Below are 23,676 nucleotides of genomic sequence, written 5' to 3'. Positions count from 1 at the left end.
ACTCGTGCAAAAAAAAACCACGAGTGTACGTGGGAGTTTCAGCCCACGAACGCAGAAGAAATCTTGACTCAAAGATTTGTACTCCACTCACTTGATGCTGGGCCTCAGCCGCAGCGTCTGCCTCCTGGCCAGTTTGCGTAGATGCGTCATGATCTCGGCGGGCAGTTTGATGCGCGGCAGGACAGGGCTGCCTGGAGGCAGAGTGCTGTCGCTGTCCCCTTCCTCTGCCCTGGGGGGCGCCTGCTCCTGTGGTGGGGGCTGGGGGATGGTGACGCCCCTCTCTGACTGCCACACACACCTGCACAGCAAGTAAAGCGACGGAACCTCCTGCACTGGTCAAATCTCAACACTGAGCGTCCATCTAATTTCAACTTCTACTGCACTGGAACTTAGTTGTCTTGATTTCTTTTTCTTTTTCATTTTTTATTCACTCTTAAGGTGCTCAAAATTTTTTTTTTCTTTCCATTATTATCTTGTTTTATTTTATTTATTTATTTTTGGGGCCAGGGTGGGGTCATCATACATTCAATACTTTGTCTTCATTTTTCATTTTTAAATCGATCTAGTTGTGGAATAACGACAAGGAGGACAGTCGTTCATCCTGAAATAATTTTGTAAGTTTCATTTCAGAAGGCTGACCTCTGCAAGAGTTTGGATCGCAGCAGGTGCTGGCAGGTGAGCTCGTCCTCTGAGGTGTCGGGGCCCTCGTACAGCAAGGCCAGCATGGTGCACGCCAGCACTGACAGGCTGAGGGCCAGGTCTGACAGGAAAGGCAGGCCGCCTGACACCTCTTCTGCACACTCCTGTGGCACAGTAACATGGATATCACTGAAAATACTCATCTTTTATAGCCAGCAGCCAGCCACAGCAAGAAAAGTATCTCGAAAGAAATCAAATCCTTGTTTAAGAAATTCTGTGCTCACATCCAGTCTGAGGTAAGAGTTAAAGATCCCACTAAATTTGAGGTGGTCAAATTCCGGGTGGCATTTCCCAACAGAAAAAAAGCCAGCTAACCTACCTGTGCCCTGACGGTGCAGAGGAAGCCCCACATGGCTTTGTCAGGTGTGTTGTGTTCACGTCCACTGCGCATCTCAAAGGAGAACGTGACTGTATCCCCTTCCACCTGTCAAATGAAAGCGCATTCAACATTATGGACAAGGGCCTTGCACAGCAAAATGTAACCCCAACTTAAACATTGACGTTCATCTGCAGACAACGCCAGCTGTTGTGAAACTAATATGTAGAAGACGTATGAAACTAATATGCAGAAGACATATTTCAACGTTCACTGTCCAATTGCACGTAACAATACATCGGATAAGACGGTTTGAGTGAGGGTAAGAAAATCTGGAACTGGTAAAATAATAATGAAAATAAACTACTTTACAAACAGATGCTACACAGACCTTGACCAGATCTTTGGGCCAGCCAGAACCTAGAACACTGCGGCTGCCAAAACCATAGGTGTTCCCTCCGTACTCTGCCACCTTCTTGGCATTTGTGTTGGGGCCTGCGTAGATGATCAGCTGGAACACAACAATGCTGTTAGGAATGGATCAGTTCACTACACACCATAACAAGAGCAAAGTATCAACATTTGTAAATGAAAGGGGAAAGTGAACTAACTTACTCTGTTTTGGAAGACTAATCATGTCGCTGGACTAAGTGCAAACCAGGTTCGACATATACAGGCAAGTTTTGCTGCGCTGAATACCTGAACATGAAAACAACACCCAGCTGTGACAACCTCTGTGATCACTCTGAACCAGAAGTTGAACCAGAACTTTTCTTGTTGTTAACACCCTACACACAACATTGCTTTTAGCATCATGACTTCCCTTTTCATGTAACAACAGCAAAATCTTCCTAAAGACGGAAAGGGTTGCTTTAAACTTCAAGGCCAGTCAAAGTATGTATCTGCCTGACACTGGCTCACCTTGTCATAATCATACTGTGAGGACGATCGCGGGTCAAAGCGCAGGTACAGGCAGCGAGCACCAGGTATGTGGACTGTGTCCTTGAACTTGTAGTTGTCGCGCACTGGGTGGATCGTCTCCACCGTCTTCCCAGAAGCCCATGGGGTTGGAATCTTCAAGCCAGTCAGAAAGCCCTCCTCCTCATCTTCACGGATTTCAACTCTGTCAACAATGACTAGCTATGCAAACTGTTGCAAAACCCCAAGCTTACTTTTCCATACATGACATAAACAAAATTCTCACACTGAAAAAAAAGTACAGCTTGATATTTGACTCAAGGGCAAAACTGGGGTTGGCAAGTACTGAATTTTTGTGACACACTCCACCGCAGACCGCAAAAAAGATCTCAGTCTATATCTACTGCTGATTGCTGATACCAATTCAACTACAAGTACAGAGATTGACGCTAAAATGATAGGTCTGCACCATCACTTACTTTTCCAGATAGAGAGCATCACCAATGAGGTCGGCCATGCTGTTGTCTCCCCCAAGGTCAATCTCATCTTCAGGGACAGAGTTCTGCTGTCTCTTCAACAGCAGTGCCGCCTGCAAATACACAACAAATCTCAAAAATTCAACATGGGTTCTCTCTCTTTCACACACGCATGACACAGCCGCTCTCTCGCACAAGCCCCTTTCTTTCTCTTATTCACACACACACACAAACTCACACACAAACAAACACACACACACACACACACACACACACACACACACACACACACACACACACTCACTCACACACACACACTCTGTCTCTTAAACCCTCTCTCTCTCTCTCTGCATCCAGACACTGACCTGACTGGAGAGGAGGATGAGGCGGACGAGGGCGGGCATGAGGGCGTCGGCCAGGTTGAGACTGTGCAGGTTTGGGTGTGTGATGGAGGTCAGCAGGGCGGGCAGCAGCCAGCCCAGGATGGTGGACTTGGCCAGGCGCTCCAGGCTGCCTTCCTCTCGCCCCGCCGCCACCAGCGCTGAACACGTGTCCAGGAAACTCTCCAGAACCTGACCGTCATACAATATATTATACACTTATTCCCAACTTTATGTGCAGGCTCAGGGACGGTGTCCATGTCCAACCCTATGTCACCACAGTGGCACGTAAAAGATCTCAAGTCATTCTGCTAGAAGTGCAGGTGGCTGATTACACCAAAACATGCACACACCTGGGTAGTGCCACTTTTGTTGCTGTTAGCTTTTCACTGGGAGGGAGTGACTCAATTTCCCAGCAATGGCATGATAAAAGGAAAGTAAAGTATTCAGTAGCCATCTTATCTACAAAAGTGGATCTAGCTATTTTAACTACTGCAAGGGTATAGTTTTCCAATGTTTCTTTCTAATAAACTTCACAATTCCACCACCATTTCTTCATTCTCGCAGAGAATTTGCACAGTTACTGCTTTCAACCGATCAGTGCATAATAACCTAGAAATGTAATGCTTGTGGATTTCTGCCTGCTGTCAAACACAGACTTATGTTTCAATTCAAATGAATGATTCACTGGCATCTGACTTATCTGACTCCTTCTAAAAGGTAATCCACATACCTCTGATGCTCCACTGATAATCTTTGAAGACAGTCTGAGAACAGCTGACCTCAAGTCCTGCAAAAGTACAATTACCAGAAAGCTCAGTAAGGAAATGACAACAAAAACACAACAGATTCTGTGCAACATGAGTTTATCATTGATCAAGTCTCATTTCATAAAACCACTGTGAACATCCAGCAGAGTTTTACGGAGGACTTTTTTTTGGGTACAAAATATCATGACCACATTAGCTTTTACATGGCACAAGCAAAATATTTAAAGCATGTGAAAAACCTCACACCTGACAGTGCCAGTCTAAACCCTTCCCGGATGAGACGAAAAATCGAGGTCCCTTCGTGTACACTACATTGGGGTGTGCACGTTAAAGATCCCACGATTGACAAAAGGGTCTTTCCTGGCAAAATTGTATAGGCATAGATAAAAATGTCCACCAAAATACCCGTGTGACTTGGAATAATAGGCCGTGAAAAATAGGATATGCGCCGAAATGGCTGCGATCTGCTGGCCGATGTGAATGCGTGATGTATTGTGTAAAAAAATTCCATCTCACACGGCATAAATAAATCCCTGCGCCTTGAATATGTGCGCGATCTAAATTGCATAAAAATTTTTTTTTTTTTTAAATCCCTGCGCTTAGAACTGTACCCACGGAATACACGTGATATAAGCCTCATATTGATTGATTGATTGATTGATTCCCTACAAAAGAACTTTACACTGGCTCAGTCACTTAATCAAGGAACTCATTCAAAGATACAGCGGACCCCCCACCCACCTTTTAAGACCTCCAAAGATCTGAGAAAAGCAGGTTTTAACAAGGAGGAAGTCTTCAAATGGGAATAAATGAAGAGAGGTTATGAACAGAAAATGTGGAGAGAATCTTCAAGGGGGTTCCACTGTACGCACTGACACACAGACGTAAAGGCTCCGAGTATTCATTGCACGGACCTGCAGTGAATCCTGGTACAAGATGGAGGAGGCCTGGGCCACAGGGCCACCTTCCTGTGCTGGCGACTCGTACAAGATGGCCGCCTGAAGCAGGTGGGAGCGCAGAGCCATCAAGTATTGCACGCACGGGCTTGCTCTCTGAAATTACATCAAATCCAGTATTCAAAATGATGTCACTTTTTGTCCAGTGAATGTATGACGGCAGGAACACTGAGCATTCACTGGTACAAAAGAAGCTATTTCACTGAACGTATCTTACACCCATGTGCAGAAGTGTAAAAGATAACCGACTCCCAGGAAATGAAAAGTGAAACACAAGAGTTTTAATACTTTGATGTGTGCTACAGCCATTCTTTTCAGAAAATAACTAAAAACACGCCTTTTTTTTCTGAAACACATATCCCATGTTCACTAATCTTTACCCACTTTGTTTTCCAAATAACATTATCAACAGTTTCTTTTTATACTATCACCATTATTTACTGATTATCAATGTTTTGACAAAAAAAGGAGACATGTCACTGACGGGCACATTGCAGAGGAGAGCATCAAAGGCGGCCTGGTCCCCACAACAACTCTGCGCCCTGCTGAGCAACATACACGACTCCTTCACAGCCAGCTTGAGGATGTAGTTCACCAGATCATCTGCCAGTCTGCACAAGGAAAACATCATCATAAGCAAACACAGCTAACAACTTACAAACCCATCCTTTCCATGGCACATTCATCAAGACCCAGTTGTACTTGATAGATGGTGGCAGCCCAAAACTGACCCAACATAATTCTTCATCATTCATCTAATTTTTTTCTGCTTATCCATGAATACAGTGGAACCCTCTTTTAAAGACAAAATACACTCATCTTTCCGTTTGTTTTGGCTGGTGAATCGTTGCATCTGTTGTTCTTCTTTCTGTTCTATTGTCTGTCTTTTTCTTTTTTCTACTTTGTTTGTTTGTGAGCCTGTTATGCATTCTATATTCTTCGTACACATGAGTACATTATTACACCCCCGGTATAGGGGTGTGTATAGGTTTCACTCGATGTGTTTGTTTGTTTGTTTGTTTGTGTGTTTGTTTGTTTGTTTGTTTGTTTGTTTGTTTGTTTGTTTGTTTGTGTGTTTGTTTGTTTGTGTGTTTGTTTGTGTTCGCAAGTAGATCTCAAGAATGAACGGACCGATCGTCACCAAACTTGGTGAACAGGTTCTATACATTCCTGAGACGGTCCTTACAAAAATTGGGACCAGTCAAACACACGGTTAGGGAGTTATTGGTGGATTTTGGTTTTTTTGGGGGATCAACTACGGCATAACTCTTCCTTATCTTCTCCATGTTTTCAGCGTTTACCTCCCTTCCTTCGTATGGTGCACTAGTATGAAGGGGCATCTTCGGATATTCCCGGCGTTCTGTTACTATTTTTAGAAGGTCACCGCAGTGTCCAGAACGTAAATTGGACCCGTAAATTATCCTCACTGTAAAAGTGCAAAGGTCGAATCAATTTATAGCCACGCGAAAAATACACTCTCATCTATCTCTATATATTTATACAATAGATATAGATATATATATACGGCTACTGTGTGTGTGTGTTTGAGTGTGTCTGTAGAAAACACCTGTGTATTGCACAGTTCTGTTTGTGATGTGGTACCTAGGGCGTCGTCGACAAGTATGGGACTCGACATGATATGATCAGGAATGGCATTATGGCCCCTGAATCATGTTCGTGCTGTTCCCATTCCACGAGTCTGGAAGGGACCTAAGCTTGACGGGTCCATTTTGTGGGGTTTTGTCAATTAAACTTTTACTGACAGTTTGTTGAATCTGGGGACGTGATTTTTAAAGTTATCGTTATGTGACTGAGACTACTCCTTTTCTGCATTCGATGTGACTGAGACTACAAAAATAGTGGATACTATTGTGAGAAAGATGCCGCGACTAGAGCGGTGTTTGAGGTGTCAAATTCTGTCAGTTTTCCCTATTCCAAGCAGAAAGCCGACATCAGGTAAATATCAATCGGTAGTGTAGATGTATGTACTATGCATTGCCATTGAACATAATTTTATATACAGTGTCCTTTAATTTTTTTTCTCTGATTTAATCCACACGTGGTGAGCATGTTTTATATTATATACATGAGACGGTTTTTACAAAAAATGCGGTCAGTAGGTGTTACAGAAAGAGTTATATTGATTTGTCTTTTTCTCCGCCTGTCTCTTTGTCCACTCAATCAACTTATTTTAACCACACTTGTTAGCAGTGCCTTCTCAGTTGGTGGCAGTGAGAATGGTAAGGACGGGGGTGTTTTTCCTACCTCGGAGGAATTTCTTGTTTTTTTATGTTTTTAGAAAAGTAATTGTTACCTGAGGTAAGCTGTGTCAGGGGTACTGATGCACTGTGTCTTGAGCTGCTCGGCAAAACTGGTCAGGATCATGTTGCGAAGCTCCAGCAGAGCAGGGCTCTCATTGGCTAACACACAAAGTCACTCAGTATAGTCAAGGCAGTTCAACACAAGTGATGTTGCACACAAAGGTCTGTTTATCATTTTGAATGACAAACGTCTTCTGAAGACTATTCTTAACTCCCACTTTCATCAATTATACAGGTCGTTCAAACTAAATATAAGTACTCACAAAAAACGGTGTGAAGACCTCACTTTTCTTTGTAAAATCTTTATTTTCTGAAACGGAAACATGTAAACACAGCAAGTATTGCAAGTGTTTGGCATATCATAATCATTAACCCAGTTGCTTTGGTTCTTTCCGTGCCAACCAAACAGAATACCCTGAAATAAAATATATCAAAAGATGACTACATTTGTATCTTCAAACCTTTCGACTAACCCCCTCTAGTTACAAATTCCACAACTAACAAAGGCTGCTTACCAGCTGTGAGAAGATGTGAGAGCAGGTTGTGTTTGTCCTGTGCAGTGCGGTACAAAGATTTAATGCCCACTGTCACCACACGGCAAGCCTCTCGCTGCAGAGGAGGCAACTCTTCCCCTCCCCATTTGCTGGCAGGGGGCTGGAACTCATTGTCGGTCAGCAGCTTCCAGATAAGTGCCCTGGTGAACATTACAGTAGTCATTCTGATGAACAGTCTTGAAGGTTGTGTCAAATTTACTTAATCACACGAAATGTTTTGACCACAAAGAAAATGTTGTCCACAATAAAAAGTCTCTTTCAGCCATGGTCCATTTTGACTTCATCTTTTCAGTCAATAACAAAATCTAAATAGTTCTAAGCATGGAAATGACCATGTAAACTGAGAAAGAAAACAAACTGGAATTGGTCCTACATAGCCCAATAGGTTGAAAGGACGTTAAAAACCATCAACCAACCAATCCCTCTATTACAGAAGTCAGTATGATTTCACAAGTGATACTTCTGCCAAGCATTCACGTGAATGAGTACATTTCAAACCCTGCCTGACTGTCACCATAATACAGGTGATTCAACAATCAGAAATAAGCCAGTCTCACCTTGTCTCCTTCATGTGTTGTTCCTCTCCTTCTCGGTCCCACCTAAACACGCTCACTTTGAAGATCAGCTGCCAACAAAAACAATAGCTCTAAATAAATAGGTTTGTTAAGCTGCTTTGAGTCTCTCCTAACATACAAATCTTTAAGAAAAAGAAAAAAGAAAAAAAAGATAAGCATGCAAAGTTACCAACTGAACTTGATCACAAACAATACATTTCAGTTTCAACAGTTCTAAAGCAAAAGAATGCCACCTTTTCTAAAAAGCATCTAGAAGTTGTACCTGTAACAAAAGGACACCCTTAACCCAATGCCCCCTGAACCGCCCGGCATGGCCCGCCGGAAGTGCCCTATGAAATCCCTGAAACGCCCGGCATGGCCCGCTAAACACTAGGTCACCTACTTTCACTTTTGCTTTGAGCCTTACCCATAAGGCCTTGCGACCGGATGTGATTAATGCACTTCCTTCCGGCTGCTTCATTCTAGCGTTTGCAGAGTTTGAATCAATGCGATAGTGTGTTAGCTGTGAATTTTCAAAGTTTGAGATTTTTTTTCTCTGACAAAATGGTGTTGAACGAAGGTTTGGAAGTATGGAAGTATGGTGTTCGATCATGGGGAACTCAGATGACGATTCTGACACGCCTTTCGAAGGTTTCCTACTTGAAGAAGTGAAAGGGGATGAATCTTGGCATCGACTGGGTGTTGTTATTCGACAACAGGACTTTCGGGAGGATTTTTCTGGGAGTTTTCAACATATATTGGTGTAAATGAGGACTGAAGGCTGACACGCTGGACGTTTTTGAAGAACACTTGCTGGATTTATTTTTTAAACAACATTTATTACATTGGAAGTGGACAGAACATACTTGCATATGAAACTATAGTGTATTCTCGAGTTATTCTGCGATCTTCTATATATAAATGTGAGTACTCAATGATTTTATATGAATTGTTTTGTTTTGTATGTGTGCATGTTGTGCGGAGTAGTTTCCCTTTGCTCAGGATTAAGAAGGCTGCCTGCCATTTTTTTGTCAGGGGGCATTGGGTTAAGACCTGCCAAAAATCTGGATCTGAATCTCAGAAAGTGTCCTGCACTTGTGCCTTTGAGATCATCCACAGTGTGATTTCAGCCCAAGGTACCCAAGTGTTCTGCATTGCAGGTGGCCATTTTGGTCTTGCAAATAAACAAAGGGATAATAGAAGGTGTCCTTTTTTTGTGAGGTATCCTCTCATAGAAGGGCCATGCGTTATGGTTTAACACAGCACTCTACCCAATGTTTCTGCCACCACTCACCTGCAGCACCACCAGACAGCACACAGCGGACTGTTTGTCGTGCGCGTCCATGGCGCGGCGCAGGATGGTGGTGATGCGCATCAGGTGCATCAGGTCGCAGGGCTGCTGCTGCAGCACGTAGCTGCCCATGGGCCACTGTAGCACGTCGCTGTGCAGCTGGTGCAGACACATGCTGCCGATGTTCTGCAGCAAGGCTCCCACCACCTCCTGGACCGTCATTCTCTCTCCTGTGAATGCAAAGTCTCACTGTTTATACTGCAGTCCAACCTGTCTATAACAACCAGCCAAGGAACCAACCAAAAGTGGTCCAAATGGAAAGGTTAACTAACGTAGAAAAGGACCATGTCGGGGTTTCTTTGGGGTGGTTCGTTGTAATAGGCAGGTGGTCGTTATCAAGAGGTGGTCGCCAGGGCAGGTTCAGCTGTACTGTATTTGAATATCACTGTTTTCTATTTGAACATGCATATTGGTTAAACCATAGACCATTTATCCTGGACCGCCAACTTGCTCTCTCTCCGCTCTTTCTCTCTATTACGAGGTAGCGGCCTCTCGCATTTAGGAACCTACGCTTACATGGCCTTTCAGAAATCAGGGGGATGTCATATCCGGTGTCGATTGTAAACATGGACGAAGTTGCCGAGGTAAGTTCTGAAAATGCTAAAATAAACTCAGCTAAAGTGCATATGGAACATGTTTTTCGATGAGTTTTGTTAAGTTTAGTTTGGAGTTTTGGAAAATCCAGTTCATTGTCACCTCCCCTTGTCACAAATAACTGGAGCGTGCTTTCTTTTCACTGTCTTCGAATCGCTGGCCTTTCAAACCGGACGCTAAGCGCCCCTGAAAGTCAAGCGTCGTAACCTCGAAGGGTCACGTGACGAGTTGGCGGTCCAGGCTATTTGGTCTATGGTTAAACTTAACAATTTCTTCTGAAATCAGAAAAACGTTTCAGTGCATGTGGGTAATCTTTTTCTCTGATTTTAACATGTGAAACCTCAAAAGACGTCAGTTCTGTAGGTAAAAGAAAGGCATGGTGCAGGCATCAGGGGGTGTATCATTACACGCTCTGACCAATAACAGCTGTCAAAATCAAACAATAGCACACAGAAAGCAATACAGTAACTGGGTCAGGAGAGCAAGAACAGCAAAGTGATTTCATTCAACAGAAATTGTGGACGGATATACACATGTATACTAACCTAACTGGACAGAGGGCAAGCTGGGTGGGTGAATGCCCAGCTGTCGGTGAATGTGGTGAGGAGCCTGGTGACCGGGGTTGTAGAACTGATCCACAAAGTCATTGCTACACAGCCAGATCAGGTTGTTCTGCACGTCAAAACACGCTCCTGCAACAGTCCACAAAGATACATTAAAAATCTATTTTCTAAACAACAAGAAAGGTCTTACTTATCTATACACATTCATTGCAACAACACGGATAAGACAGTAGTAATATATAGGCCTGCACTTGCTTTTCATGTCAACAAGAAAAGCAAATGCTTCATACGACTCACCTTCATCTTGTCCAATTACAGATGAATCCCAAAACCCCTCCTCCTAATGTAAGACTCCATCCCTTTTGTTGTTTTTTAACCTGCTAAGTGTGGCACACAAAATTCTCACTGTAAGGTGACCCTGAAAATAATGAGAAACCAGACTGACCCAGGCCGTTGATAGAGGACCCTCTGGCCAGAGAGCAGGATGGAGCGTCAATCAGATCGGTGCGCGTGTTAAACACTCCATCACTCAGACTGAAACTCAGGTTGCTGGCCAAAGCTAGAATAAAGTAGAAACAAAGAGTGTCACTAGCAGGTAGTATTCATTCAAATTTTAACACAATCATAGAAAGTAGGAAAGCATAACATGCTGAACTTATAAATTGAAACCTTGACACGATGACATAATGAGGCACCCCCTCCACCACACACTAACAGAATTACACAGTGACTGCCCTGACCCTCTGTGGTTAGGGTGTTAGGGAATGGTTCTCGCCAAAAAGAATGTTCAGAACAACAAAGTATAAAGACCCTCTCAAGCACTACAGCAGACATGACAAATTTAAAAGTCTAAAAACTTTCATGAAAGTTTCTTTTCATAATTGATTAGGTGTACAGAAAACGACAGCAAAAGAGAAGTTTCATTGACTGAAAGCACATGATGTCAACGCATTTTACAACGCAACACAAGAAGCCACACTTACATCTGAGACTAGAGATGCTGCCGCCACTACCAAAGAGGGAGCGGGTGGAGGCGCCAGCACCACCCCCAGGGAGAGGCACGAGGATGACCACGCTGCTGCCGTCACAGTAGATGGGGGCCTTGGCCAGCGTCTTCAGCACAACGCCACACGACGTGCTGCCCACTGCTGCATCTAGCATAAGCACACCACAAGTTCACATCAATGTCCACACAAAAGAGATATGGATAAATCGAAAATTTTATTGTAAATTTTCATTTAATAAATATACCTACCCGAATCACATGTAGCATTGACACAATCGGAGATGCTAGGTTCTGAAAAGGCTAACCGTCTAAGGGAAGCAACCCCAACCACAAAAAGTGTAAACGTAGCCATGGTAATGACCATACACCCGGGGAGTTACCTCCCATCGTGCATGCCATGTCACTACTGCTACTGAACACGTGGCTCATATCATTCGACCTAAAGAATAAATTCTCCAAATCAAAAGCGGGGTTGGCGGGAGGGAATATACTATGTGATTCGGGTAGGTATATTTATTAAATGAAAATTTACAATAAAATTTTCGATTAAATTACATATTCCTACTCCGAATCACATGTAGCAGATTGCAACAACAAGGCGGTGGGAAAGAAAAATCTAACTCACTCAAAAAACCTTGCCAAAAACCTGGACCGCTGCCAAAGAATCAGGGCGGTCCCAGTGGGAAAGAAAATCTAACCCACTCAAAAGCCCTTGCCAGGGCTGGCCCACTGCCAACAGGCAGTGAGGGAACCAAGGAAAGTCCTGATTGACAGCCGAGAAGTATCTCAGGCAAAGCGAAAGAGACAACCTCAGAGATCCAGAAAGCTGTGCTCAGCACTTCTTCCAATCTCCTAGCCGTAAAAAACAGCACAGGAATAGACCCAAGCCTTGGATTAAAAACCCTGGCGAGCCAAGGGAAAGACAAGCTTCCCCCCCCCCTTTTATTGGAAGGAAATGCTAATGTCCTGAGAAGATCCGTGCGTAAGGTTGTCCCCTCAACTGAGAAGGACGAACCCCCGCGGTGACCTTAAGACAACCATGCCAAAGTCTGCAAACCTTGGGATGTAGTAAAGCCCAAAAGGCTTGTGAGAAAGAAGTCAGCTCAAAATAAGAGTGACCAATCCCCACGAAAGAGCGAGAGAGAGACATCCAAGCACTAAGTACCAGAGTCCACCTCGAAGAGAAAACTCACAAATAGAAGGTCGCCAGTCATCCCCTACCAGTCCCTGCGAACGCAGGGAGAGAGGTAGCACCCGACAGCAGCCACTTACGACTGTGCGTAAGCTACCGGAAGTGAGGACCCACGGTGGTCAAAAACCGATGTGACTGGCAACCATAAACAAAATGGCTAAAAGCCAGAATGTTCCCAAAACAGTCTGCTTGAAGGTAATCGAGAGTGAATCAAAAACCGAAAGCAGAAAACCAAGACTGGTAAACGTAAACCGTGAAGCCAGCCAGCCATAAGACTCCCGAAACCAGAGTTCTCAGGGAAAAAACAGGCAGTTAACTTCCTAGCCAAATCAAGAGCCTACCTGAGTTTGGCCAGAAACCCAGAGCGCGTCTGTCCCTGTCTGAAGACAGAGTCCAACGCGGAGAAAAACGGACAACCGCCCTAGACAAAGTTGCCTTTTGTAGCCGGGCGACTGTAAGGAAACCCGACCCAACGGACGTCATCCGGACTCGCCTCATACTAAGATGAGGAAGAAGAGAGGAAAGGCCCAAGACTGAAGTCACAGGAACCGAACCTTAACTAAACCTCTGCCCGAAGGAGAAGAGTAGCCAAAACCTGAGAGAGAGGAGGAAAGCCACAAAGAACTACTCCTCAAACATCCATTGTCCAAGACAATGCCCCCTCAGGAAAACCTGAATGTTACTTCCGAGGCCAACTCAAGTGAACCTTAAGCTTGGACGAAACACCAGAACGCGTCTGATCACTAGAGAAAGACAGAGTCCGACTCGATGAAAGACAACAAGGACCAAAGTCCGAACGTTTGTGGCCAAACAGGGGTAACCTGAAGCCAGAGAACCCCACAAGCCACAAGAAACAGGAAGGCAACAACCACCATCGCCGCAACGTGGAATGGCTGTTGCCCGGCCAAGGCTGCCTATTGGCTGCCAGCTTAGCTTAACCAGAGGAATGAGCATGCTTCTGCTAAGCATGTTTCTGAGTATGCTAGCCCTACCTTCCTTCAACCTTTGTAAAGCAGTCAGAGACCTGGTGATCTCTACTCGACTGAATCTCTACTGCAGGCAAAGTTTAAGCGACTCTCTTTGACTGTTCAGGGAACTGAGAACGCGAAAGAAACGAGTCCCTCCGACACCCGCCGTACGAGCGTAGAGAAGGAAGGGCAGCCTCATCTGCTCCATGCTCACCCTAGCAAGGGCTGGCCAACAGAGTAGAGAAAGGAGGCAAGTTCCAAAGGCTGAATAAGCAAGAAGGAACAAAAGGTGAAGCCCGTGTAGCCGAAGCCAGCCAAGGCTGAGCATGTTCCGGAACTGAACCATAGTAGAAACAGCGGCAGAACCAAAACACTAGAGATACCACCTTCGGGAGGAGATGGCCTAGCCAAAACCTGCAACCCGTGGTACCTACAAAAGGTGACTAAGGAACCGGAAGTAGAAAAAACATCCTATCTTCACGGAACGGAAGTCCGACATCGACAACAAAGTCAACCAACAAGGAAGCCACCAATGTCGATGCACCCAAGGGAAATCCTGAGCCGAAGCTTGAGCTGCGACGGAAATCCAGAACGTGTTCGATTGCTGACTAAAGACTGAGAACCAGAATAGCTCAGCTACGAACGCAAACCGAAGTCACAGTTGCTGGTGGTAAACTGATGAATGAGATGACCGGAAACCGGAAAACCATCCAACCGGAAAAAGACCTGACTTATCCCCCTACTGACAGTCGTGAATAGGGGAAACGTCCAGGGCCACCCGAACTGACTAGGCAGTAAACGCAACACCCAACAGGTAAAGTGAAGACTGCCCCGGCTGAGGCTAAAAGCCTAAATGCCCGTAGGCCAGCCGCTGTTCCTCACCCACCGACCTCCGAAGGAGTGTCAGGAAGAGGAGAAGTGTATCCGAACAGAGCCGGAAATGCAGCAGACAAAACCGCAAAAAACGGAAGCGAAAGATGCATAGAGTAGACTGAGGCCGGAAGCCCGAACGCCCGTAGGCCAGTCCTCTGTCAACTCCAGTCAAAACCGCAACGTGTACTTGAAATGGAGGACTTATGCTTCCAGTAAAACCGGAAACACCACGCCGACAACGGCTGCCGCACTGGTGAAACACAAATGCCCACGACGGAACAAGAGTGAGACAGACCAGAAGAGGACTGGGGCCGGAACCCGAACGCCCGTAGGCCAGTCCCCGATCAACCCCAGACAAGCCACTACGTGCGCTTGTGATGGAGAACCTATGCTTCCAGACAGGAAGTGTAGGAGGCCGAAGCCCCGCCCGGGAAAACCTTCGACGTGACCTCTGCCGCAGCTTAGAGGACAGCGTTAAGCCTTTTTCCCAATAACCAGCACGTGTGGAATCGCTGACGACAGACTGAATGTCCGACACAACCGGCGAAAAAACCGAAGTCCACGTACTGGTGGAAGGCCGGTGAAACGGCATAACCGGAAAACCGGAAATCCGTCCCCCCCGACGTCGTCCTAACTCATGCCTCGACCAGGCTAAGAGAGAGAAGACGGCAAGTCTGCAGCCGCAGGCACCGGAACGGCAGTCGACGCGACAACCGAAGGTTGAAACGCTGACTACATCGGCCAGAGCTGAGACACCACCTGCCCGAAGGGCTGGCGCTGCTCCTCAGCTACCGACATCCGGGAGGAAGTGGAAGCGAAAGGAGCAGTAAATCCGGGTGGAGCCGGAAAGCACCAGACGAGACCGCGAAAAGCGGAAGCGCCGAATGCGAGGACGGAGGCCGGAAGCCCGAATGCCCTAAAAGGCAACGTCCGGTCAACCCCGGAAACGACCACAGCGGGTGCGTACGTCAGAGGACCTATGCTTCCAGCGAGTGCCGGAAGCGCAGCGCCAGAAACGGCTACCGCCATTGCTCCGCCACACAATGGTCTTCGAGGAAGCCAGGGTGTGACTGAACAGAGGACGAATGCCCGGGGGGCAACGTCCGGTCAACCCCGGAAACGACCACAGCGGGTGCGTACGTCAGAGGACCTATGCTTCCAGCGAGTGCCGGAAGCGCAGCGCCGGAAACGGCTACCGCCACTGCTCCGCCACACAATGGTCTTCGAGGAAACCAGGGTGCGACTGAACAGAGGACGAATGCCCGGGGGGCAACGTCCGGTCAACCCCGGAAACGACCACAGCGGGTGCGCACATCGGGGGACCTGGTCAACCCCGGAAACGACCACAGCGGGTGCGTACATCGGGGGACCTATGCTTCCGGCGAGTGCCGGAAGCGCAGCAGTCGGAAACGGCTAGACAACTCCGGAAACGACCCCAGCGGGTGCGTACGTCGGAGAAGTAGCCGGAACCAACTGCCGCCATTGCTCAGCCACACAATGGTCTTCAGTGAAGCCAGGGTGCGACTGAACAGGGGTTTGCGGGTCGTGAACCCGCCGAAAAGAGCTGTGTCCCAGCAGGGACTGTCCGACGGCCTCACGAGGGCCTGTGGACCAGCTCGACTTACTTGAATCGCCAACCACAGCGGTAGAAGACGAAGAAGCAAAACATCCGCCCTAGACAACGTCTCGGCCGGAAGCGTCAAAGAAGCCAACAAGGTGACGTCGCCCACAGACAGCGGGACCAACGGAAGACGCAGGCTTGGAACGCGAAAATTTCTTCACAAAGATAAGCAGACACCTGCAACACCTGATCTGCTAACGGCAGAGAAGGCGAGGAGAAGAAACAGGCCATACAACAGTATATGACTGCCCCACAAAGTGTTTGTTCGAGGCAGAAAGAGTAACGAACAAAACATAACAAACATGTTAAATCCGAAACCACGACCAGTCCTACGGACTGGTAGATACCTGCTAAAGCCTAGCCAAGTAAACCACTGTCAGCAACGCTGATACACAAAATGGCGGCCAAGCGATAAGTTACTGGACAAAATTTAGAAGTCCAAAACGGACGAAAATTAAGCAATAACAAAAATTCCTGTCAAAGTAATGACGAAATATGAAATGGCTTACCAACTAACAAAGCAGAAGGCAAAAACGCAGGTAAAGTAAGGAGAACCTCACCATAACATAGGCCTAGCCACATAAATAAGCTGTCAGGAAAGCTGAGCAACCGAAAGTGGCGGCCACAAGATAAGTTACTGAAACGCATTTAGGAGTCCAAACGGACAAAAAGTCAGCAACTATAGATAAATTCCTGTCAAACCAAAGACAAGAAGGAACAAGCTTACCAACTAAACAAAGCAGCAAGCAAGTAAGAAGGTAAAATTACGTTTACCTCCAAAATACATCGGCCTAGCCACAAAAATCTGTCAACTCATGCTGACAACAAAAATGGCGGCCAACAGTAGTCACTGAAATATCACAGGTCCAAACACGGACGAAAATCAGCAACTACAACAAATTTCCTGTCAAAATAATGACCAAAATGGAAAGAGCTCACCAACTACGAAGCAGGAGGCAAGATAGACGGTAACGTGGCCGGTGGGTGTCAAAACAACACCAAACAGCGCAGCCACAGGGGAGCCCAAAAATCAACAACCTGCTCCCTCGAAAGCTGTAAGGTCGAATGATATGAGCCACGTGTTCAGTAGCAGTAGTGACATGGCATGCACGATGGGAGGTAACTCCCCGGGTGTATGGTCATTACCATGGCTACGTTTACACTTTTTGTGGTTGGGGTTGCTTCCCTTAGACGGTTAGCCTTTTCAGAACCTAGCATCTCCGATTGTGTCAATGCTACATGTGATTCGGAGTAGGAATATGTAATTTAATGGGTCTCCAAAGAAGACACCCCTTCCAAAAAACTAAAAACTTTCAAGGGATTTTTTTGTATACACTCAACTACAGCTATTTTCAATCTACATCTGAACCATTCCGTCACATATTTCTTACTAGATCAGCTTTCACAAGACGTGAACTGTACAACCTGCATCTTCCGTTGCTAGTGTCAAACATCCAACTTACTGTCTTCCTTCTTGGCAGGTGTTTCCCCCCCAATCAGGGCAGCCAGTGTTGCAGCACTGCTTGACCCTCGCAGCGGCCGAAGTCGGTTCATCAAGGTTTCACTGCTACGCTGGTTGGCCGACTCTTCCTTACGAGTCAGTGTCAGTCTGGCCAGGTGAAAATGGACTTCCAGTGTTGCCTCCTAAAATAAAGCAGCAAGATAAATGGTTATTACCATAATTTTTTCTCGGTCTCTTGGTTAATCTCTACATAAAGAGAAAGGAAAGGAGCCCGCCAGAGCATCACATACTACTCTGACAATAGAGAGAAAAACAAAACAAAACAACAAACAAACAAATCAAGCACCAACTAAGGCAAAAAAGACACACCTGAATATAAAATGTTTAAACAAATGTAGATATTTTTGCAATGATTCAAGTATACTAAACATTCCTGGCACTACTTACATCCAACTTAAAGGAGGTGACAAAGACATGGATGCCTTTGGTCGACTTGTCAACAGCACCCGCCGAACACCACACCCAGTAGAAGTATGACCCATCGCTGCAGAAAGCCAGAGTGGTGCAAGGGCCTCCCTCCAACATCCACTGAGGCTTGGGGATGGTTTTCTTTGGCTGGGAGACAAAAACAGGCAAGTCTCATCTTCTCTCTTTTGTCAAGAAATACATCACATTCACATAAGCCGTTTATACTTGCATGTATCTGCCATCTGATATGTGTAGATGTGTTGGCGTGTTTGTGTATGCCTATTAACTGGCTGGAGACTGACACAGGTCAGAGTAACAGACAATGCAAACTCAACTCTCGTCCTTTCATTCAGAGAAAATGTGTAAATCCAGGTGGAGGCCATCTGGAGGCCTGTACAACCAGTAGAAAGAAAAAAAGAAAGAACCAAGAAGATACAAGAGAAAGAAAGAAAGAAGCAATATCTCTCTCTCACACACACACACACACACACACACACACACACACACACACACACGCACACACACACACACAAGCATAGTCCCAAAGACCCACCTGTAGAGTGTTGCTGTCGATGACCTGACAGAGGTTGTTCACTTCAGACTCCTGATCGTACAGCAGTGGGCGCAGGAGGAGAAGGCCGTTGCCATAAGCAACCCGACCTGCACTCACTTCAAGGTTCTTGTTATACACAAAGCCCCTGAAAAAAAGTCAATACTGCAGGTTAGATTTTTTTGGATAAATTGAAGGAATTGAGCTCTACGTAAAAAATATATGATATATGATTATATTTCACAAATAATGGATTTTCCATGAACATAAGTAAACTAAGTATGTTAATATCAACTGTTCCCTTGAATTTAATCAGATGATCTAAGACATGAAGGGAAGTAACCACTCTAAGTCTAAACATATGCCAATATATGTTAACTTGGTTATGATTCACACTTATGCTGAGTTTAAACTTCACCAAAGAGAATCAACTTTTGAGGTCGCATATTGTACATGTATGATCAATTCTCCATATATATATACACTCAGTCACCAACTTAGTCTCAGGAAATATGTAGTTTACCTGAGGGTGCCATGTAGACCAGTGCCAATCTTGGCAATACCCGGGCTTCCTCCACCGCTGATAAAGAGAAAGGATCCATCTGTGGCAACACTGCGGCCTGTGTCTGCATCTGAAATATATATACATAATAATATAATTACAAGTCAACAGAACAATTTCAAATTCCAGGTGAAAGTCAACAGAAAAAATGATTCAATTTGCTGAAGTAAAACAAAAGAACATGTTTAAAAATACCTTGCTTCCCATTTAAACAATTATGTAAATGACCACAGATCTGCCAAGAATTTTACCTAGGGGAAGAGCATCCTTCCCTTTGGAGTTGGACATATACTGTGTACTGTATCAACATTCAACAGCCTAGCTGCTTCCTGTGCAGAATTAGACTTTCTTGCTGAATTTACTTTGCAGAGTAATACAGTGGAACCCTCCTTGTAAGACCTCCCACAATCTAAGGAAAGCAGGTCTTAAAAAGGAGGGAGTCTTAACATGGAGGTTAATTTTCAGAGGTTATCAATCAATCAATCAATCAATGAGGCTTATATCGCGCATATTCCGTGGGTACAGTTCTAGGCGCTCTGCAGTGATGCCGTGTGAGATGAAATTTTATACGGCCAGTAGATTGCAGCCATTTCGGCGCATATTTACCTTTCACGGCCTATTATTCCAAGTCACACGGGTATAGGTAGACAATTATTAACTGTGCCAAAGCAATTTTGCCAGGAAAGACCCTTTTGTCAATCGTGGGATCTTTAACGTGCACACCCAATGTAGTGTACACGGGGGGGGAGTTCGGACACCGAAGAGAGTCTGCACACAAAGTTGACTCTGAAATAAATTTCCGCCGAACCTGGGATCGAACTCACGCTGACAGCGGCCAACTGAATACAAATCCAGCGCGCTACCAACTGAGCTATATCCCCGCCCCTATATCAACAGGAAATCTACTAAAGCAAGGACTTAAAAGAGGAAAGTCTTAAATTGAGGGGAGGGGGATCTTACAAGGGGGGTTCCACTGTACTTAGTGTCTGTTGTGAAATTATTGCAGCAAAAAAATCCTACTCTACATGTACATAGAAATCAAGCAGGCTTTTGATTTGTTTGGAATGCAGCCAAGTTGAAGAAAGCTCTTAGTCTTATCCAATATAAAAGCCTGGACAGAATTTCAAGATGGTGTACAGGACTCAGGAGAAGGATGGTATATATATTTAGGGGTGAAGAGTCTTAGGTACTTTTCGGGCATGGCAAACAAACTGTTGTGGGCAAAAAGTGACAGTAAAGAGACAGGAACAAAGATAACAGCTACTGTTCTATCACAGTGCCGAAGAAGACAATTACTAGAATTAGGTATTGGCTTTAATGACACATACATCCACACATACACACAAACCTTTGTCTTTTTCTTTCTCAGCAGCTTCCTTGGCCTCTTTGACGGTGTGTTCCGTGCCTTGCGCAGACAGGGCAAGCTGGTCCTCAAAGCCCCAGCTGATGAGGTGCTTGCTGCCCAGCACAGCGGACGGCTGACCAGGACCCCCCTCTGTCGCCAAGAGGTGGGTCAGGATGTCCACCACGGGCAGGGACTCCAGGTCCAACAAACCTTGCAGCAGGTGCACCGTGTGGATGAACGTCTGCAGGTGACCTCTGCAGATACAAAAGACATGATTCAGCTGACGAGCTATACTATGAGTATGAATACATTTCATTCATGGCGAACTTTCATATCATCTTTCTTTATTTGGTGTTTAACATCGTTTTCAACCACGAAGGTTATATCGCAACGGGGAAAGGGGGGAGATGGGATAGAGCCACTTGTCAATTGTTTCTTGTTCACAAAAGCACTAATAAAAAATTTGCTCCAGGGGCTTGCAACGTAGTACAATATATTACCTTACTGGGAGAATGCAAGTTTCCAGTACAAAGGACTTAACATTTCTTACATACTGCTTGACTAAAATCTTTACAAAAATTGACTATATTCTATACAAGAAACACTTAACAAGGGTAAAAGGAGAAACAGAATCCGTTAGTCGCCTCTTACGACATGCTGGGGAGCATCGGGTAAATTCTTTCTCGTCCCAACCAATATGGGACTCCCCCTAACCCGCGGGGGGTAACTTTCATATCAGTGAGTCACAGCAGTAGCATCAGCTGTTTATTCAAGCAGGTTCAAAATTAAAGAGGCACCTATGCTTGAAACTAACGAAAGAACTGAAGAGTTTCCTTGTCTTTGGGGTTAGATTCACAGCACAGAATAACCATGACATACTAAATGTTAATTATAAAGATATATACAAGTAACAGTTTCAACAGAATTACTCTCTATTGAGCTAACAAAGTATTACTGTACAGTAAAACCCTAAGCTGCAACCTTGAAAATGTCCAGAAAAAACTTTATTGGGAATCGCACGTTTTGGGCAAACCCCCACCAAAAACTGATAAAATTTCCTGGTCGTTTAATTTGAAGGGACGGAACTGCTTGACCATTTACTCCCTTTTTTACTTGCTGCAATTACGTCCCTTGACAGAGTTATGTTCCTTGAGTCTCTTGTAGATATAGCTAGGGCTCGATATTGCAACATAAGCAGATCTATGTCATCTTGTAGCTGCCCACACACACACACACACACACCAACAATCATGTACACTCTCAAACGCCCCCTGGGAGTGGGAGGTGTCATTCTTCCGAGGGATCGTTTAATTGTAGTTAACATTTATTGAATTGTAAAAGATTTCTGCTATGCTGGCATTAGTGGTAAGCATCTAAAACAAAGGTTGTTTGTTTTTCTCACCCGCAACTTTCATTCCAGATGCCACTCCCGGTCTCATATGGTCACACTTCAAGATAACCTTCTACAATGCAAACCATCATTCAAACAATAACTAAACTGCCTGGGATTTTGCATCATATATAATTTATACTATCTAGATTGTAATCCTTCCATCTTCACTCATTTTCTCTCAATAAGGTTGTCTCATTATCTGTCACACATGTATCTCTAGGTAAAGAAGACCCTATTTAAATACAGACAGTATTAGTATCATACAGATTACCCTGTATACAAAAATAAACACTACCAAACAGGAAAAAGGAGGAAGTTAGAATTATTGTTTGAAGAAATGCTTCAATTACCTTGCACAGGCAAGTGCAACCAGTGCTGATGCAGCATTTTCCCGTTGCGTTTTGTCATGAACTTTATTTGTAGACGTCTTCCCATCTGCAAATTTTTCTCCGAGCCAGCTGCACAGAAGAGATTCCAGCCCCTTCAGGCAATCACTTGGTTCCTTTGTGAGACTTAGTGGTGCACAATCTTTCAGGCAATTCAAGAGCACCCCTGCTGTAACTCCACATAGCTCTGGGTCTGCCTTACTCTGTGACTGTAGGAGCGGCAAAATCAGAAGAAGACTAATACGCGTAGAAAATGATGCTTGCTCTGGGTCTTTTAACAAGCCCTGCTTTTTCAGCAAATGGATTGTTTCTTCTTGTGAAACTGGAGATTCTTTTTCTATTTGCTCTTCCTTGGCTAAATGTCTATGTGTCTTCCACAGACCTTTTAGTGCATTCAGACGATATTCAAGTAGCTTATTGAAAGCATTGTTCTGAGTGCCACAAACAGCAAGGAGTTTGGCACTAAGTTCTTCAGGGTGTTTAGAATCGAATGACACCACTTCATTCTCACTGCCTCCAACGTTTTCGATGTCTTGCGGCAGTTCCACCAAATCTGTCACTCTCAGAAGTCCGTCGTGCAGAAATAAAGTCTCCTCTGTGATCGATAGCCATTGAGAGGTATCTGAAGCAGACACCGCCATACCTGACGCGTCATTTGCTGACGAAAACCATCGGTTTCTTGAAAAATGTTACACTAATCGGGTATTTCTGTTTCTTGCAGTGGTCGTCGAAATTTGCTTCATAACCTTCAACGATCTAAGCGACTTGTTGTTTTCTGCCTTAGCCAATCACACAAGTCGTTTCATCGCTGACCAGAAATAAGGGAGAAATCCTTTTTCGTTGTCTCCTTGAAGGGAGAGCTCGTTGTTCCCTTACTATGTTCATATTTGGAAACTTCATAATAGGGGAAATGACACATTTTCTATTTTGCAGTGGATGCTGTAATAACACACTTCCATATAAAATAAGACATATACCCGTGCATGGATAGTGTTGATAAAAATGTGTCTTTTGGTTGATTTTTGCAGAGGTTACAAAAAAGTTTAAAAAAGCTGACACATACACAAACCATAGACCTATATTAGATGCACAAACTAACAAAACTTCTGTTTGTTTCATTCCCTCTGTCTGCCACTGTTTCTGTGTCTATATTGATAAAGAACTGATTAAAACTAGGTATTCAAGCTCAAAAATTTAAGAACAAAATTAATTCTTTTACATTTTACTTATTTATTCAGTGGTGATTCTTGTGCGCAAGTCTCAAGTTTTGTACATTAATTATCTTATAAATGGGCTTAAGGATTTATTTCTCTCCTAGCAATCCTTGAACTTACGTTAAAAGTATCTTTTAAATATGTCATGTCCCTTGTTATTACTTATTGCCCAGGCGTAGACTAA

At 44.7% G+C, this 23,676-nt stretch overlaps 1 protein-coding gene across 4 annotated transcripts in view; it reads right to left on the bottom strand.

The window, feature by feature from the left end:
- LOC138977036 (probable E3 ubiquitin-protein ligase HECTD4) overlaps nt 1-23,033 on the bottom strand; it is a 110,065-nt gene extending 87,032 nt beyond the window's left edge. For all 4 annotated transcript variants that reach the window (XR_011459212.1, XM_070349927.1, XM_070349929.1 and 1 more), the window contains exons 1-23: nt 22,243-23,033; nt 20,503-20,753; nt 19,116-19,224; nt 18,596-18,740; nt 18,022-18,189; nt 17,576-17,756; nt 11,436-11,606; nt 10,898-11,011; nt 10,435-10,581; nt 9,239-9,465; nt 7,948-8,015; nt 7,352-7,530; nt 6,830-6,935; nt 5,000-5,126; nt 4,474-4,611; nt 3,523-3,579; nt 2,775-2,981; nt 2,413-2,522; nt 1,937-2,138; nt 1,407-1,526; nt 1,019-1,123; nt 640-803; nt 92-298 (exon numbers count right to left, since the gene is read on the bottom strand). Coding sequence is in view for 3 of the 4 variants with exons in the window: in XM_070349927.1 (XP_070206028.1) it covers nt 92-298; nt 640-803; nt 1,019-1,123; nt 1,407-1,526; nt 1,937-2,138; nt 2,413-2,522; nt 2,775-2,981; nt 3,523-3,579; nt 4,474-4,611; nt 5,000-5,126; nt 6,830-6,935; nt 7,352-7,530; nt 7,948-8,015; nt 9,239-9,465; nt 10,435-10,581; nt 10,898-11,011; nt 11,436-11,606; nt 17,576-17,756; nt 18,022-18,189; nt 18,596-18,740; nt 19,116-19,224; nt 20,503-20,753; nt 22,243-22,919 (3,980 nt within the window). In the remaining variant the exon portion in view is untranslated. The remainder of the gene's footprint in view (nt 1-91; nt 299-639; nt 804-1,018; nt 1,124-1,406; nt 1,527-1,936; nt 2,139-2,412; nt 2,523-2,774; nt 2,982-3,522; nt 3,580-4,473; nt 4,612-4,999; nt 5,127-6,829; nt 6,936-7,351; nt 7,531-7,947; nt 8,016-9,238; nt 9,466-10,434; nt 10,582-10,897; nt 11,012-11,435; nt 11,607-17,575; nt 17,757-18,021; nt 18,190-18,595; nt 18,741-19,115; nt 19,225-20,502; nt 20,754-22,242) is intronic.
- Nucleotides 23,034-23,676: the final 643 nt, after the last annotated feature.

Source organism: Littorina saxatilis, linkage group LG9 (genome assembly GCF_037325665.1).
Source record: "Littorina saxatilis isolate snail1 linkage group LG9, US_GU_Lsax_2.0, whole genome shotgun sequence".
NCBI lineage: Eukaryota > Metazoa > Mollusca > Gastropoda > Littorinimorpha > Littorinidae > Littorina > Littorina saxatilis.
Note: the sequence above shows the minus strand (reverse complement) of the source record. Positions and strands in the feature narration are given on the sequence as shown.